General features: G+C 40.4%; 1 protein-coding gene and 1 pseudogene across 5 annotated transcripts in view; both read left to right on the top strand.

Annotated features, from left to right (window-relative positions):
• CPEB3 (cytoplasmic polyadenylation element binding protein 3) overlaps positions 1–18,975 on the top strand; it is a 190,859-nt gene that overhangs the window by 64,519 nt on the left and 107,365 nt on the right. For 4 of the 5 annotated variants that reach the window (XM_053582708.1, XM_053582710.1, XM_053582709.1 and 1 more), the window contains one exon: positions 1,769–1,825. The exons of the other annotated variant lie outside the window; for it this stretch is intronic. In XM_053582708.1, the coding sequence (XP_053438683.1) occupies positions 1,769–1,825 (57 nt within the window). The remainder of the gene's footprint in view (positions 1–1,768; positions 1,826–18,975) is intronic. 5 annotated transcript variants of the gene reach the window in all.
• On the top strand, positions 12,896–12,993 carry LOC128582947 (uncharacterized; annotated as a pseudogene).

The following is an 18,975-nucleotide window of genomic DNA, read 5'->3' as shown; positions in this document are numbered from 1 at the left end:
CAGTATTCTTTCTGAAAATTTCATTACAACCTTTGACATAATTTGGCATGAAAACTTTGCAGAGCCAAATTTACAGATATTAGTTTTACATAGAAGCATTGTTTAAATAATTAATTTGGGCCAGGCACAGTGGCTCATGCCTGTAATCCTAGCACTCTGGGAGACTGGGGCAGGTGGATTGTTTGAGCTCAGGAGTTTGAGACCAGCCTGAGCAAGAGCAAGACCACATCTCTACTGAAAATAGAAAATTGAGGCAACAGGATCACTTGAGCCCAAGAGTTGGAGGTTGCTGTAAACTATGGATGTTATGGCACTCTATCTAGGGCGACAGCTTGAGACTGTCTCAAAAATAAATAATTATTTCATTGAAGGATTGGCAGGGAAACTTACTAAGTACATTTTTTTCCCACATAAGACTGTTTAACTTTTCTTTTGATACATCTGTTCCTATTCCAAATAATTAATGAAAAACATACCAAATTTCTCCGTTTTCTACCTTTACCTTGGAGGCCAGTAGTTGAAGTATCTGATTCTGTCTTATCATTTTACAGACTGGGGGTTGGCAAACTTTGTGCAAAGCTAGAGTAAATACTTTAGGCTTTACAGGCTACAGGGTCTCTTTTATTTATTTTTGGTGTGGTTTGTTTATATCCCTTTAATAGTGTAGAAATGATTCTTAGTTTAGAGGCATATGAAAACAGAAAGCCCGGGTGGCGCCTGTGGCTCAGTTGGTAAGGCGCCGGCCCCATATACCGAGGGCGGCAAGTTCAAACCCGGCCCCGGCCGAACTGCAACCAAAAAATAGCCGGGCGTTGTGGCGGGCGCCTGTAGTCCCAGCTACTTGGGAGGCTGAGGCAAGAGAATCGCTTAAGCCCAGGAGTTGGAGGTTGCTGTGAGCTGTGTGATGCCATGGCACTCTACCAAGGGCCATAAAGTGAGACTCTGTCTCTACAAAAAAAAAAAAAAAAAAAAGAAAAAGAAAACAGAAAGCCGGCCAAGGTGGGCAGAAGTTTGCAACTTCTTTTATATAGACTGGATGAAGGTCTGGAGATGAGCATTATGTCCAAGGTCATATAACTAGTTAGTGATAGGGGCAGGCACAAGAACCCTAGATTTTTAGGCCAGTCAGTTTTTTCTACTATATGTATTATTCAAATTTCACCATCTTCTGGTTGCCATTCTGATGATTATGTTGCATTTTTTGAGCCACTGTGAAACCTTTCTTTGTATTCTCTCTAAGCTTCAAGTTTATATATGTCTTTAAGTTTATTTTTTTGCTGCTTGAATTTGAAGGGGCAGTATGAATGGTTGTTTAAATAAAATGCTTAATTTAGGGAGTTGGCATGTTTAATTTGGAATGTGGGAGATGTGTTCAATTTCAAACTATTCTAATGGAAGCTTCTTTTTTGTTTTGTTTATGTATTTGTTTTTGAGACTTTGGCTTTAAGAGTTTTCGTGTGTATGTTTTATGACTTGATTTAAATACTGTTGTAACTGCTTTGGCTTTTAATAGCATTGTTATAATCTGTTCTAGCTTTTTGTAATGTTCATATTTTAATATAGACCCTGTTTCCCCGAAAATAAAACATCCTCCGAAAATAAGACCTACTTACAGGAAAGATAAGACGTCCCCTGAAAATAAGACCTAGCGCATCTTTGGGAGCACACCTTAAAATAAGACACTGTCTTATTTTCAGGAAAACAGGGTACTTGAAATGATTACATTAAGCATTCTTTCCTTTGTGCTTAAAACTATTTTATTTTTTAGGACGCATGGGAATAAATTTCCATCATCCAGGAACAGATAATATTATGGCACTTAACAGTAAGTTTCATATGAAATTTTCTATAAAATTAACAGTCCAGTTTGTAGCATGTGATTTATATTTTCTTAATTTTTTGTTACATTTCATCCTTCCACTGAACTCAGTAAAGACTGTTATTCTTTATTAGTGTTTCTCAAAGTGTGGTGCCTGGACCAGCACAATAAGCATTTCTTGGGAAATCACTAAAAATGCAAAATCTCAGGTATCACAGTAAGCCTACTGAATCAGAAACTTTAAGGATGGAGTCCAGGAGTTTGTGTATTAACAATCCTGTCTGTGATTCTGATGCAGGTTAAAGTTTGAGAATTGTTAGTCTATACCAGGGTTGGCGAACTATAGCCCTACTATTATTGTAAATAAAGTTTTACTGGAACATAGCCACACTTGTTCATTTATAGATTGTCTGAGGCTACTTTTTAGATACAAAGGCAGAGCCCACAAAAGTCTAAACTATTTGTTGCTTAACACTTTACAGAAATGTTTGCCAACTCTTCCTCTGTCCCATTGGGATGGAGGAACAAAGGGAAGTTAAGGGAGCGATAGAGTGGGGTTTAGAATGTAATGAACAAATCAATTTATTTATACATAACTCAGAATTTTCTTACTGTGTTCAACAGTCAATAGGTTTTTCAAGCTTGACATCCAGGGGTCTCCTATTAGTGGAATTCGTTTAATATAGATGTCAACAGCTTTGCAGGTTAGAAACAGATTGTCATAGTTGTTGAATCATGTTCTAAAGCATCAGAAAATTGCTGTATTAATTAATACCAGAAGAAATATCTAGCTGTATCACCTCTTCTTTCTAGTGTCTATGGATCAAATAGCTTTTCAGAAGAACAATGTCTGAATGGATACTGTCTCTCATCAGAAGGGCTTATTGAATCTCTCAAGGTTTAAATTTTCTCCTCTAGCAAATGAATGATATGGGATTGTACCCTCTCATACTCCCAGATAATTCAGACTACCTTTTGATACATATGGGAGACCATACTAGGTCAATCTAGAGTTGTATACAATATTGTATTCTTTTCCCTCTTGCTTGAGTATGTTAAAATGCCAGTGGAATGCCTTAGCACAGATTTTAAGTTATCTCTAAAATATGTATTTCACATTTCCTTGGTTCTGACTTTGGTAGCCTGTCTACAAAAAGCACTGCTGAGAGCTACTGGTAATGCTTAATGATACTTAAGCCACTCCATGCATGTATTTTTTTCTAAATAGCTAGTATTTAGCTTTAAGGGTCTTGGAGGCAATAAAAATTCCAAAGTATCTACTTCTAATTTCTAAAAGCAAAGGTCACGTTACACCTACGATTATGCTACTTCTAATTTTTTTTTGTAGTGGGATGAGAATAAATGGGCACGGTAGTTCTCTCTGCGATTCCAACACTTTGGGAGGCCAAGGAGTAAAGATCTCTTGAGCCCATCTTGGGCAACAGTAAGATCCTGTTCCTACAAAAAATAAATTAGCCAAGTATGGTGGCACACACCTGCAGTCCCAGCTTCTTAGAAGGTTGAGGCAAGGGCGGCGCCTGTGGCTCAGTCGGTAAGGCGCCGGCCCCATACACCGAGGGTGGTGGGTTCAAACCTGGCCTCGGCTGAACTGCAACCAAAAAATAGCCGGGCGTTGTGGCGGGCGCCTGTAGTCCCAGCTACTCGGGAGGCTGAGGCAAGAGAATCGCTGAAGCCCAGGAGTTGGAGGTTGCTGTGAGCTGTGTGAGGCCACGGCACTCTACCGAGGGCCATAAAGTGAAACTCTGTCTCTACAAAAAAAAAGAAGGTTGAGGCAAGAGGGTCACTTGAATTTAGGAGTTGGAGGTTGCAGTGAGCTGTGTTGATGCCCCTGCAGTCTAATCTAGGCAGTAGAGATTCAATAAAAATAAATGTTTAACTTGCTGAGCTTCAGCAAAAATTAATTGTGTTAAATGATAAGGTTTCCAGTTCAATGTAAAAGCAGAACAGTTCGCTTGTGTATCTGCCTGAAGGAATGAGTGTGTATTTGAGAAGACCTAATTTGACATGATGTGCAGTCTGCTTTTGCAAAAGGGAGATATAATTTTTGATTTTCTGTGTAAAAAATGAAACCAATAAGACATTTTTCCTTCTAAAAAGTTTTCATTCTCTTTGATTTAATTCTCTGCTTTCATTTTATTTCATTTTATTTATTTATTTATTTATTTATTTATTTATTTTAGACAGAGTCTCAAACTGTTGCCCTGGGTAGAGTGCCGTGGCGTCATAGCTCATGAAATTTTCCAACTCTTGGGCTCAAACCATTCTCTTGCCTCAGTTTTTCTATTTTTACTGGAGACAAGGTCTCGCTTCTGCTCAGGCTGGTCTTGAACTCATGAACTCAAGCAATCCACCTGCCTCGGCCTCCCAGAGTGCTAGGATTGCAGGTGTGAGCCACTGCACCCAGCCCTTAAATTTTACTTTGATAGATACATAATAATTGTGTATATTTATGGAGTACAATGAGATGGTTGATATATTCATATTATGGAATGATTTATCTGATCGATATATGCATCCTGTCACATACATACCATTTTTTTTTTGTCAGCCAGATTTTTCTAACACTAATAGTAGCATGTGCATTTGTTTTTGTTTTGTTTTTAAAATTCCAAATGTAGAGTTGGTTTAACAGTTGTGGGTTTATATAGGATTAATGCTTGATTTGGTGATTTTCCCTCTGTTATGTTGATCCTTAGAAAAGGATCCTAGAAGCTGGACGGGGTGGCTCACACCTGAAATCCTAGCACTCAGAGAGGACAAGGTGGATTACCTGAGCTCACAGGTTTGAGACCAGCCTAAGCCAGAGCAAGTCCTAGTCTCTAAAAATAGCTGGGAGTTGTGGTGGGCACCTGTAGTCCCAGCTACTTGGGAGGCTGAGGCAAAAGAATTACGTAAGCCCAAGAGTTTGAGGTTGCTGTGAGCTGTGATGCAACAGCATTCTACAGAGTGCAACAAAGTGAGACTCTGTCTCAAAAAACAAACAAACAAAAAATAAATAAAAACAGAGAAAACAGATAAGTATCAGAAAACACAGGTAGTAGTGTGGCTTAAGGGATAGTATCATTCAGCTTCAGGGAAGGTATCTTCCAAGAAGGCTGGAAGGTCTATAAAATGTGAAGATGCAGCAGTGAATTAGTTTTTTTTTTTTTAATAGAGACAGAGTCTCACTTTGTTGCCCTCGGTAGAGTGCCGTGGCATCACACAGCTCACAGCAACCTCCAACTCCTGGGCTTAAGCGATTCTCTTGCCTCAGCCTCCCGAGTAGCTGGGACTACAGGCGCCCACCACAACGCCCGGCTAAGCAGTGAATTAGTTTTAAGAGCACTGTCTGGAGTCAGGCAAATCTGATTTCTGTCCTTTACAAACTGTATAACCTTAGGGCCACATTCTTGACTCCTGTTTGCCTTTCAATTTCTTTACCTGTAAAATAGACGTACTGAAGTGACTATATATAAATCTTTTTAGCATAGAGTCTGACTTGTAGATGATGTTAATGTGAGTTGCTGTTGTGATTGCTTGCATCAGCTTTATTGTTGCCTTTTTAAGATCTTCCTTTCTTTGCTTGTCAGTTTTCAAAAATAAGAGTTTGTTTTACCGTGGTTATATTTAGATAGATGTTTTCCTGATGGAATTTAAGCAAAGCTGTAGGTTATCTCATAGGCTAGAATAGCTGTAGTGGGGTGGAGTCCTACCTGGTTTTGTGTAAATCTCTGGAAGAGATATTTACTGCTTATCACTTGACTTTGGAATATGTACCTTCTTTGGGGCAATCTCTTGTGCTGTTTTCACTTTAAAAATTGCCCTGCCACTGCTGTTTGGAATGTAAAATGGTATAGCCGATACTGGACTTCTGGTTCTTGGTCCCTGAGTCAAGAGAAATGGTCATGAGACCAGAAAGATTTTGGCAGGCAAGTCTTTTATTGCTTTTTGCTTTAACAAAAAGATAATGGTGGTTAAGGGAGCAACCTCGCTGGTTCCCTGAATGAAGGGCTGGGGCTGGGGAACTTTTATGGGGTTATAAAGAGGGAGGGAGGTATCAGCTTTGAAGTCATCACATGTAAATTCGTGTTTCTGTTGGTGGTCATGGTGGCCATGCATCTTCATGCATCACCTGTATCACTAACATCTTTTTTTTTTGAGACAGAGTTTCAAGCTGTCACTCTGGGTAGAGTACTGTGGCATCATAGCTCACAGCAACCCCAAACTCTTGGGCTTAAGTGATTCTCTTGCCTCAGCATCCCAAGTAGCTGGGACTACAGGCAACTGCCACATTGCCCTTCTATTTTTTGGTTGTAGTTGTTTGGCAGGCCGGGGCTGGATTCGAACCCTCCAGCTCCAGTGTAAGTGGCTGGTGCCCTAGCCGCTGAGCTACAGGTGCCAAGCCTATCACCGGCATCTTAAATCTCCACTCCTATGCGTGATGTTTAGCATTAAAATGAGATTACAGTAAAAAAAAAAAAAATGAGATTACAGTGAGGGAAGAGTCAAGGTAAGGTCAGTATGAGATCTTTTCTGGCTTGGGGTAGTTAGATACAGTGATATCTGGTTTCTTTGCACCCAGGTTCCTTATCATCTGTGTCAGTATCTTGCTTTAGTGATTCTGGAAGATATTACTCAAATAACAAACAATTTGGCCTCTCCTTATATAGGTGTGGGCTGAATTTCAGTGGCTAGAAGGGCATTTTCTTTTTCTTTCAAGAGTTAATTAGGCTAGATTGTGCTGCCCCATGTGGCCTCTCTTGGTCAGAAGTGAGGCCCAAGTCCTGTCCCTATATTATCTCACAGCCAGTTTAGAAAATAGTTTCTCAGGTTTTTTTTGTTTGTTTGTTTGTTTTTTTGGAGATAGACTCTTACTCTGTTGCCCTGGCATCATCATATAGCTCACAGCAACCTCAAACTTTTGGGCTGAAGAGTTCCTCTTGCCTCAGCCTCTCAAGTACCTGGGATTATAGGCACCTGCCACACGCCTGGCTGGTTTTTCTATTTTAAGTAGAGATGGAGTCTCACTCTTGCTCAGGCTGTTCTCAAACTACTGCCTTGGCCTCCCAAAGTGCTAGGATTATAAGCATGAGTCATGGCGCCTGGCCTTAGTTTGTCAGTTTCTTAAAAAGTTAAACATGTACCTACCATATGATGCAGGAATTGTCCTAGGAATCTACCAATGAAAAACAGTGAAAATGTGTCTCCATGCAAAGACATGTATATGGACATTTAAAGCAGTATTATTCATAATAGCTCAAAATTGTAAATAACCCAAATGTCCCTCAAGTGGGAAATAGATAAACAAATTGTCATAAGTTGCGCAATGGAATACTATTCAGCAGTGAAAAGGGATGAATGCATGCAACAACATAAATGACTCTTTCAAAATAATTATGCTGTTAAAAAGCTAGGAAAAAAGGATATATTAGAAAATTCCATCACTACAAAATTCTGGAGAATGTAAACTAATTTATAGCGTCAAAATACAACAGCTTCTGCAAGGGAATATGATAATATTTTTTTTCAGAGGACAAAACTGAGGGCTTAGATCTTTTTTTTTTTTGACTCCAAAATGGAGATTTTTCAAAGCATTAAAAAGTCACTAAATATTTGACACATTTGTGCAAAAACTGAAAACTTTTTTTCGTCAGAAAGTAAAAGTACTACAAAGTAAAAAGCTCATGGTAACCTTGGAGAAAATGTTTGCAATAAATATGACAACGATACAATATCCTTAATGAATAAAGAGCTCTTAAAATTCATGGGGAAGCCACCAACGTGCTCCAGTGTAGCTACACTACTTTCCTATCACATTATCCTGTGATATTACATATCACAGTGGAGGGCTTAGGTCTTTGAAGAGTCATGTGATAAGAGTGATAAAGGATATCCTCTGGTTAAGCAAGATTCTGAATATGCTTAAACGTTTTAAATAACTACAAGTAGGCAGTTAATGGCATTTTAACGACCTCATTTTTTTTTTGTGAGATTCGGATGAAGTAAAGTATCTGTACAAATAAGGAATTATTACTGCCACATGTGGGAAATAGGGGCAAAAATCTTACTCAGAGAAGACACTGCCAGAGAGTGACTTTTTTTTTTTTTTTTTTTGGATAGTAGCTTTGCAATGTAACAGAAGTTCAATATTTTTTCAGTTAAAAGTTTTCTTGCCACTCCTTTTCTGAGATTGTTCAGGTTGTAATTAGAGTCTATTCCAACTAAGTTATAAGAGGTGATTAAGAGATCTTCAGTACTACTTTCCCTCTGACAGGGAAAGATAATTGTTTATTCTCACTCTTTCTTATCAAAATGTATAGCAATGATAAATTGAAGAAATCTGGAATAAAAGCCAGACAGTTTGAAGACTTAAAATTTTGGTATCTTAAACCAAAAAGACACTTACCTCCTGGAGAAACTCTGAGGTTACTGATTGTTTTGTTTGTTTGTTTTGGACAATGCCTCGCTATTTTTTAGAGACAAGGTCTTGTTCTTTCTTAGGCTAGTCTTAAATTTGTGAGCTCAGGCAATCCACCCATGTCAGCCTCCCAGAGTGCTAGGATTACAGTCAGGAACCACGGGGCCCAGCTGAGGTTACTGATTGTTAAACAACTTATACATAGCTGACATATCAAGAAACTTGGGGCCAGTTGCAGTGGCTCATGAAAATAATCCTAGCACTCTGGGAGGTCAAGGTGGTAGGATTGCCTGGATTTAAGTGTTTGAGACCATCCTGAGTAAGAAAGTGAGACCCCATCTCCACTAAAAATAGAAAAATTAGCTAGGTGTATGGCAGGCACCTGTAGTTCTGGCTACTCAGGAGGCTGAAACAGGAGGATCACTAGAGCCCAGGAGTTTGAGGTTCTGTGAGCAAGGCCGATACCATGGCACTCTAACCTGGGCAATGAACTAAGACTCTTTAAAACAAAACAAAACAAAACTGAGCACGGTGGCTTACACTTGTAATCCTAGCACTCTGGGAGACTGACGCAGGTGGATTGCTTGAGCTCACAAGTTCAAGACCAGCCTGAGCAAAAGCGAGACCCCATCTTTACTAAAAATAGAAAAACTGAAGCAAGAGGATCGCTTGAGCCTAAGAGTTGGAGGTTGCTGTGAGCTATGATACTATGGCACTCTATCCAGGGGGACAGCTTGAGACTCTGTCTCAGAAAACAGAAAAGAAAAGAAAGAAACTTGGAACTTCAGGTTATGCTGTCTTATTTTTCTTCTTATTAATGCTCTGGAAATATTTTGGAGGGTTTTGCTTATACAATAGAAGCTCTGTAAGTTGACCATCTAAGGAACTATAACAAACTGGTTAACATACGCAGGTGGTCAACATAAGGGACTGGGCCTGCTGTACTGGTATACATGTGGTGTATGTCTGGTCTATGAAAATTAGGTTACTGTAAGGAGGTGGTCACTGTAGGGAGATGGTCAACTATGGAGGTTCTACTGTATTTCCATTTGAACTCACAGTGCATTTGTTGAATCAAAAGAGGAAATGTGAAAGAGTATTTATGAACATTTGTGATGGGTAGAGACTTCTGTGTGGCTGTAGAGCTTCCTCTTCCCCCTCCCTTTCGTGCTGTGCTGGAAGTGAACTTGGGGAGAAGCTTAGGTAAGAGGAAGTGGCATAGAGGGAGCTGAGTACATGATACCAGATGGGAATAGTGCTGGCTTTGCTAGAATTCCAAATGGGATTTTCCAAAATTTGAAGAGCACATTGTTATTTCTGCACTGTGAGTGGATATAACTAAATGACTTCTTAGCATTGTAAAAAGGCAGTAAAGAATTATTTTGAGATTCTCAGATTAAATACATTTTCTTTGAGAATTTTAAACTTTTTTTTCTTTTTTTTTTGAGTCAGAATCTTACTCTGTCACCCTGGGTGGAGTGTCATGGAGTCATAGTTCACAGCAACCTCAAACTCTTGAGCTCAAGTGATCCTCTTGCCTCAGTTTTTCTATTTTTTAGTAGAGATGGGGTCTTGCTTTTGCTCAGGCTGGTCTCGAACTCATAAGCTCAAGCAATCCACCTGCCTCAGCGTCCTAGAGTGCTAGAATTACAGACATGAGCTACTACACCCAGTGAGGAATTTTAAACTTTCTGATGACAAGATTCAGTATTTTTGTTTCTTTTTTTCTCCTTTCTTCTTTTTTTTCTAATTTTTTTTTTTTTTTTTTAAGATAAGGTGTCATTCTATTGCCCAGGCTAGAGTGCAGTGGCTTCATCATAGCTCACAGCAACCCTCACTCCAACCTCCAGCTCTTGGGCTCAAGTGATTCTCTTGCCTTAGCCTCCCAAGTAGCTGGCTGGTATTTTTGATTGTAGTTGTCATTGATGTTTGGCCTTCCCAGGCTTCGATTCGAACCTACCAGCTCTGGTGTATATGGCTGGCACCTTAGCCACTGAGCTACAGGTGCCGAGCCACTTTATTTTAATTTAAATAATATTTAAAAAAATTTTTTTTGAAACAGAATCTCACTTTCTTGTTTTCAGTAGAGTGCTATGGCATCAGAGCTCACAGCAACCTCAAACTCTTGGGCTCAAATGATTCTCTTGTCTCTGCCTCCCGAGTAGCTGGCAACTGCCACAACGCTGGGCTATTTTTAGAGACAGGGCCTCTCTCTTGCTCAGGCTGGTCTCGAAGCTATAAGCTCAGGCAATCCACCTGCCTCAGCCACCACGCCCGGCCAAAATAATATTAAATATTAAGCCTGACTGCTTAATAAATTCTGTTTTCCTAAAAAATAAAATAGTAAACCTGGTCTATATGGCCTGATGTTAAGCACTGTAAATAAGTGAAGTCTGAAATATTCTTCACTTTGTGGTAAATTGCTTATGTTCATGAATGTATCTAAAATGATACTATTGGCTGGGTGTGGTGACTCACGCCTGTAATCCCAGCACTTGGGAGGCTGAGGCAGATGAATTGCCTGAGCTCACAGATTCGAGACCAGCCTGAGCCAGAGCAAGACCTAGTCTTTAAAAATATCTGGGCCTTGTGGCGGAGGCCTATAGTCCCAGCTACTTGGGAGGCTAAGGTAAGAGAATAGCTTAAGCCCAGGAATTTGAGGTTGCCATGAGCTGTGATGCTACTGCACTCTACCAAGGGTGACAAGTGAGACTCTGTGTCCAAAAAATAAAAAATAAAAATAAAATGATACTATTAGGTGTCTCCAACCCAATAATAAAGATGTAAGAAGCTGAAAAGTTACTTACTTGTCCCTGTGAACTTCCCTGTGTTTTATCTACACTAGTTGTAGGCAGTAGAAACTAGACTTCCCATTTATAGCACTCACCACACTTTATTAACTAATGTTGGTATTTCTCTTTAATATATGTGCTCCAACAGAATAGCTTTTATTCATAGCTCATCCCTGGCTTCAAGTATAATGCGTGGCCCATTGAATAAGCACTCTATATAGGAGACCAACAGAGAGGGTGGGAAAGATATCTCAGTGAAACAGTGACAAGCACAGTTTAACAGTCTTAGAAATACCTAATTTCCACCTTGTTTCTTTCCTAAAAAATTTGCATTAACTGTTCTTTGTGAAAGACGGTAATAACATACATAAATCTAGCAATTAACAATTTACAAGATGCTTTCACAGACCTCTGTGCTTCTGAAGTGCTTGCTACAGTTTGCCAGGACATGGTCAAAACCCACTTTTCTTGAGCACCAATTTTATCCCAGGATTATTCTCTTACCTAAACAAAACATAGTGCAATCATGGAGTAGTCATAGTGCGTGAAACTAAAGTGCAGTTTTTATTTTTTTGAACTTTATTTAATTCTCACTTCCAGGGTAAAGTCCCATTTGTAGAAGAGCCCCTCACCCAGGGGGCGTGTTCTATACCCTCACAATGTGCATATTAGGTGAGATCCCGCCTCCTTCTGCCATACGTCCTTTCCCCTCCTCTCTCCCTCATCCCTCTACCCCCAAACTGGACTATAGTAGTGTTTTATTGCTCTTATGAACATGTCATTGTTTATATATTGATTTCATATTAGTATGGAGTACATTGGATATTTATTTTTCCATTCTTGAGATACTTTACTAAGAAGAATGTATTTTAGCTCCATAAAGTACAGTTTTTAAAATAATGCTGGAGACTTCACAAGGCTTTCTATATTTCTGCAAGTTTTAAGAGTGCTCCATGCTTCATTTCCTTTGCCATTTGTGATACTTTGGAAGACAAATTAAGAATGATGTTTCTTCATTTCATCTTTATTGCAATGCTGTTTAAAACGTGGCAGTATTTTCACTTTCTAAAAATGATAAAGCAGTTTGCTGATGTCAAACAGCCAGCAAGTAGCCATATTAAGCTTAGGCAAACAGATTATTCTGCCAACATTAGGATATTTATGCTTTTTGCTTTTCCTGAAAAGATCATTCAGGTTTCATTTAATTCTTTTATAACAATTAAATAAATAACACTTTATTGATGGTGGAGAATCAGTGTACTTCCAAAGTGATCAGTTTTACTTTCAGAACAACATCTGGCTTGTTAGCAGCAGAAATTTTTACCACACTACTGTTTGCAGAATTGGAGTCTGAAACTTAAATGTAGGAAGGGTAAAAGTTTCGTTCCTAGGTAAACTTAAGTAGGGGAAATTTTTTCTTTTTTTTTGGTAGAGACAGAGTCTCATGGCCCTCTGTAGAGTGCCGTGGCCTCACATAGCTCACAGCAACCTCCAACTCCTGGGCTTAAGCGATTCTCTTGCCTCAGCCTCCAGAGTAGCTGGGACTACAAGCACCCGCCACAACACCCAGCTATTTTTTGGTTGCAGTTTGGCTGGGGCCGGGTTTGAACCCGCCACCCTTAGTATATGGGGCTGGTGCCCTACCGACTGAGCCACAGGCGCCGCCCGGAAATTTTTTCTTTGTTACCCTCCACACACATACATCTTTGTGATCTGACTAAAAATTTTTCAGCCTATTATAGTCGAAATAATGCGCTTTTGGGTGGGGAAGCAGATAGATCTGAGTTGAAATCCTGAATCCACCACTTATTTGCTAGGTGGCCTTGGCAAGTTACCTATGTCTTTACTTTAAATGGACACTTTATGATTCTTTTGTAGTTCATAAGCATGATTGGGTGTTCATGTGCTTGTGTGAGATGTGCCTCTATCAAACCTTGTTACGACAGCACATTACCAGCATGAAAAAAATTAAATAAATGAATGTTTTAGCCTCTCTTTACAAATGATAAGGTTAAGTATGTGGTGCTCCTATCACCATATCTGGAGAAGTATTCACAAAGCAAACGTTAGTCTTTCTTCCTTCACTATTCTGTTCGCTTCCCCCATCTTCTTTTTGGGTTAGCAGTAATTCTCAATCCCAGCCATATAGTCAAGATGGGAAATAAAATAGAAAATATATATGCCTGGGCCCCTGGACCCCACCCAGAGACTGTATTTTCTTTTTTTTTGAGACAGAACCTCAAGCCATTGCCCTAGGTACAGTGCTGTGGCATCACAGCTCACAGTAACCTCAAACTCTTGGGCTTTAGCAGTTCTCTTGCCTCAGCCTGCCAAGTAGCTGAGACTACAGGTACCTGCCACAACATCCAGCTGGTTTTTTTGTTGTAGTTGCCTGGGCTATGTTCGAGCCTGCCAGCTCAGGTATATGTGGCTGGTGCCCTAGACACTGAGCTACAGGCGCCAAGCCCCAGAGACTTATTTTCATTGGTCTGGGATGAAATCTTCTCTTGGAGGATGGGTGAGGGATGGATGGAAAGGATCGGAGTTGGAAGTATGTCTATCTTTATTTAAGGATGAAGGAGTCAGGTAGCATAGGGACTGTGCTGTGCATTCCCTTATATTCTTTCTTTCCTCTCAAGGCTTGGTCTGCTTTTATTCCCTCAAGTTTTCCCAAGTGCAGGTCAGAAGAAGCTGCTGTTTTTCAGGGTTTGGGGTAGGGATGACACCAGTGAGTAGCTTTTCCATGCTGCTGGAATACCCCAGGTTCCCAGGTAAATTTCTTTCCTTAAGTTTCTTCTGTGAAAGAACCCTCCTTTTCACATGGAAGGAGTCTTTTTGATAGGGAGGATATACCACTAACCAAGGGGCCTAAAGGGATCTGCCTGTCTTGGCCTCCCAGAGTGCTGGGATTGCAGGTGTGAGCCACTGTGTCCGGCTCATGTACCTTTTAATATTTGTTCTAGTAGACCTAAAACAAGTCTAATTTTTTTTAAATTTTGTATTATTTAGGTTTACAGTTTAAAAGCTACAAAAATGCTAATTAGCACTTTGCATTTTCTGCATTAGTTTTATAGCCAGTGAACCAAACTAAAGTATTAGTAATATTTTCTTTTTAACTTGTCAAGGATAACATACTAAGCAGTGTACACAAATTATAAATATATATGTAATAAATAGCTCAATGTAGTATCACAAATTGAACACACACGTATGCAATACTTGGACCAGGATCAAAACATTACCAATACCCCAGAAGCCCTCCTAAAGCTTTTCTTTCTTTATCCCTACCCCAGGGTAACGCTACCCTGACTTCTTTTTTTTTTTTTTGAGACAGAGCCTCAAGCTGTCACCCTGAGTAGAGTGCTGTGGCATAACAGCTCACAGCAACCTCCAACTCCTGGGCTCAGGAGCGATTCTCCTGCCTCCACCTCCCAAGTAGCTGGGACTACAGGCACCCGCCACAATGCCCAGCTATTTTTGGTTGCAGCCATCGTTGTTTGGCGGGCCTGGGCTGGATTCAAACCCGCCATCTCAGGTGTATGTCACTTGCGCCTTAGCTGCTTGAGCCACAGGCGCCGAGCCTACCCTGACTTCTAATGATTAGATATAATTTTTTTTTTTTTTTTTTGAGACAGAGACTTAAGCTGTCACCCTGGGTAGAGTGCTATGGCATCACCGCTCACAGCAACTTCTAACTCCTGGCCTTAAGCGATTCTCCTGCCTCAGCCTCCCAAGCAGCTGGGACTACAGTTGCCTGCCACAATGCCCAGCTGTTTTTTGGTTGCAGCCATCATTGTTGTTTGGGGGCCCGGGGTGGATTCAAACCCGCCATCTCAGATGTATGTGGCTTGCACCTTAGCCGCTTGAGCCACAGGCGCTGAGCCTACCCTGACTTCTAATAATTAGATATATATTTTTTTTTTTTTTTGAGACAGAGCCTTCAGCTGTCACCCTGGATACAGTGCTATGGCATCACAGCTCACAGCAACTTCCAACTCCTGGGCTTAAGCGATTCTCCTGCCTCAGCCTCCCAAGCAGCTGGGACTACAGGTGCCTGCCTCAAGGCCCGGCTAGTTTTTGATTGTAGTTGTCATTGTTGTTTGGCAGGCCCGGGCTGGATTTGAACCTGCCAGCTCTGGTATATGTAGCTGGCACCTTAGCCACTGGAGCCACAGACACCGAGCCTACATACAATTTTTATGAGATCTAAATTATCTAATATATATGAAACAGTAAAGGAATTCTATTTGTAAGGATGGTGATCCTTAATTGAGAATTAAAGTTTTGTAGGAAATGGCTAGAACTTTGAAAGAATATTATACTTTCTTGGGTGGCGCCTGTGGCTCAGTGAGTAGGGCGCCGGCCCCATATACCAAGGGTGGCGGGTTTAAACCCAGCCCCGACTGAACTGCAACCAAAAAATAGCCAGGCGTTGTGGCGGGCGCCTGTAGTCCCAGCTGCTCGAGAGGCTGAGGCAGGAGAATCGCGGAAGCCCAAGAGCTTAGAGGTTGCTGTGAGTCCTGTGACATCATGGCACTCTACTGAAGGCAGTAAAGTGAGACTCTGTCTCTACAAAAAAAAAAAAAAATAATAATAATAATATTATACCTTCTTATATCTGGTATAAATCCATCTTAGTATAGTATATGATAAAAATGAATTATTCACATTACTCCCTTTTTTTAAAATGTGGGATCATTTTGTTCTGGCTTATGTAAATTTATATATTCAATATTTTTTCTTGTTCAAAAGTCATGTTTGTTCCCAAGAGAGAGCACCACTACTTCTTAAGAAAGCACTCCTAAATTTCTCTCCTTAATGTTTATTTTATGACTTCTTTGTAAGAAAAAAGTTTAATTAGACTTACTTGCATGCAGCCTTTATATGAACAACTTGATCAAATTTTAAACCACTAACAGAGTTGCCCTACATTCTCAAGATTGTCAGGGAATATAGTCCTCCTTCCTTTGATTGTGCACTCAGTTAATAAAGTGTATTTGTTGAGTACCAACTTGGTATAGAACATTCTGCCAAGTGCATTAAAGAATATTAAAAGAAGTACAAGATAAGGACTTTGCTCCCTAGGAACATAACAGTATAGTTGAATTGTTTTAAGTACGGATTCTGGAGCTAGATTCATATTCTACATCCATCAGTCCCTAGTTGTGTGATTTTGGACAAGGTACTTAACCTGTGTTTCATTTACCTCATCTGAAAAAAAGAGGCTATAAGACTACTTATGTCATAATATTGAGTATATTAAATAGTATTAATACCATGTAAAGCATTTTGAACTGTTTCTTACACATAGTAAATACTCATTAAGTTTTAGCTCTGTAATAATAAACACCATGGGGATCATAGATAAAATGCTGAAATCAGGAACAAGGTAATATACAATAAATTCCATAATGAATGATGAAAATAAATCTAAGCATCTTATATCTCTGCTTTATGTTGGCTATCTATTTTTTTTTTTTTTTTTGTAGAGACAGAGTCTCACTTTATGGCCCTCGGTAGAGTGCTGTGGCCTCACACAGCTCACAGCAACCTCCAACTCCTGGGCTTAAGCGATTCTCTTGCCTCAGCCTCCCGAGTAGCTGGGACTACAGGCGCTCGCTATATGTTGGCTATCTATTTCTTTCTTTTTTTTTTTTTTTTTTAATTTTTGGCTGGGGCTGGGTTTGAACCCACCACCTCTGTTAAATGGGGCCGGCACCCTACTCCTTGAACCACAGGTGCTGCCCCAAAGCTATCTATTTCTTATGCCGTCTTGTGTCCTTAATATGAGAGTCCTCAGGCTGTCACGAATCAATTTACAGTCTTTGTTCAGAAATGGAAAAAGGGGGCAGTGCCTGTGGCTCAGTGGGTAGGGCACTGGCCACATATACCAAGGGTGGTAGGTTTGAACCCAGCCCGGGCTAGCTAAAACAATGACAACTGCAACAAAAAAATAGCCAGGCGTTGTGGCAGGGCGGGTACCTGTAATCCCAGCTACTTGGGAGGCTGAGGCAAGAGAATGGCTTAAGCCCAAGAGTTGGAGGTTGCTGTGAGCTGTGACGCCACGGCACTCTACCCAGGGCAACAGTTTGAGGTTCTGTCTCAAAAAAAAAAAAAAAAAAAGAAAAAGAAACGGGAAAAGATACTTGGATAACTGTGGTAACAAAAGAAAAAAGGAAAAAAACCTAAAAACAGTAAAAAGAAATGGAAAAAGAGAACTATCTATAAAATTCATGAACTGTCCAAGGAAGCTTTGATTAAAACTCCTAGGTAGACCATTTGCTTTTCCCCTCCTCCCCTTCTCAATTTGGCATGCTTCTCCCCACTCCCAAGCCTCTTTAGATCTACACACTTCATATTTATATTACCTGAGTGTTTAGCAGTCGAAGACTTGAATGAACGACATTCTCATTTATCCTGTAGGGGTGTTAAGGTGCAATGGGTCACTAATTCCTTCGTATCACAATCAGGTTCTTTTTCATTAAGGATCTGGCTAGATATCAGATATAGTAAAAAAGAAATGGAATTTGTTGTTTGGGAGAGAAACGAGTAATTTTGAAATACAGCATGTTGTATTTCCTTTCTCAATAGAGATTTTTTCCCCTGCAGTGTCAGGCAGCATTACATCACTGGGAATGGGAAGAAGGGTTAAAGAGACAAGTGGTAGGATGTCAAAACTCATTTCATCTCTTTTAAAGTGTTGTCAGTTAGTGTTCTGGGGACAAGCTAGGAAACTAACTACCATTATTATACTCTATGTGGGGAAATGAATTCCAGGTTCTAAATAATGAAAAGTATAGAAGTCTCTTACATTGTTTTTTGGATTGAGTCCCCTTTTGCTAATGATGTAAACAGTAACGGCTGTGTAAATTCAGAAGAATTGTTTTCATTGAGGGTTGTAGCACAAGAGGAGTCAAGAGGAGAATCAGAGCGTGAACTGGATTGTCCTTTTTAATGCTTGAGTGATGGGAAAGTAAAGAGGTTAAAGATGGGGAGACAAGGGCAAGTTTATTTATTTATTTATTTTAGAGGCAGAGTCTCACTTTGTTGCCCTCAGTAGAGTACTGTGGTGTCACAGCTCACAGCAACCTCCAGCTCTTACAGACGATTCTCTTGCCTCAGCCTCCAGAGTAGCTGGGACTACAGGCGCCTGCCACAACGCCCAGCTATTTTTTTGTTGCAGTTTGGCTGGGGCCAGGTTCGAACCCACCACCCTCATTAAATGGGGCTGGCACCCTATTCACTGAGGCACAGGTGCCGCCCCAAGGGCAAGTTTAATGTGTGAGAAAAAGTGAAAAATTATAGATGAGCTCAGCCACATGGTAATTTCAGCTATCTAGGTGAAAAGTCTAAATTATTTTCCAAGGGGAGAAATAGTTTTCTTTAGTGCTTACTATTTTATACTGTAAATATAAGCACAAACAATCCTCCCTTTCAGTAGAAGCTAGTTGTGTGACATTTCATGCTTTAAAAGATGGATTAGAGTTCTCAATTATTTTTATGGAACCTGTGGTTTCATGTTTGAGAAACTTTTCACTTGGAAAACCATTTTAGATGCCAAGATCTCCTAGCTGTACATCATACCACAGTCTAGTTCTATCAAACTTTGTAACAATGGGGCGGCTCCTGTGGCTCAGTGAGTAGGGCGCCGGCCCCATATGCCGAGGGTGGCGGGTTCAAACCCAGCCCCGGCCAAACTGCAACAAAAAAACAGCCGGGCGTTGTGGCGGGCGCCTGTAGTCCCAGCTGCTCGGGAGGCTGAGGCCAGAGAATCGCGTAAGCCCAAGAGTTAGAGGTTGCCGTGAGCCGTGTGACGCCATGGCACTCTACCAGAGGGCGGTACAGTGAGACTCTGTCTCTACAAAAAAAAAAAAAAAACTTTGTAACAATGTGTTCTTTAGGCCTTGAGTTTTCAAAAGGAAGAAACCTTCAGAGCACTCTGTTGT

This window comes from Nycticebus coucang, chromosome 3, assembly GCF_027406575.1.
Source record: "Nycticebus coucang isolate mNycCou1 chromosome 3, mNycCou1.pri, whole genome shotgun sequence".
In the NCBI taxonomy this organism is placed as follows: Eukaryota; Metazoa; Chordata; class Mammalia; order Primates; family Lorisidae; genus Nycticebus; species Nycticebus coucang.
This window is presented reverse-complemented; position numbering and strand designations above follow the sequence as displayed.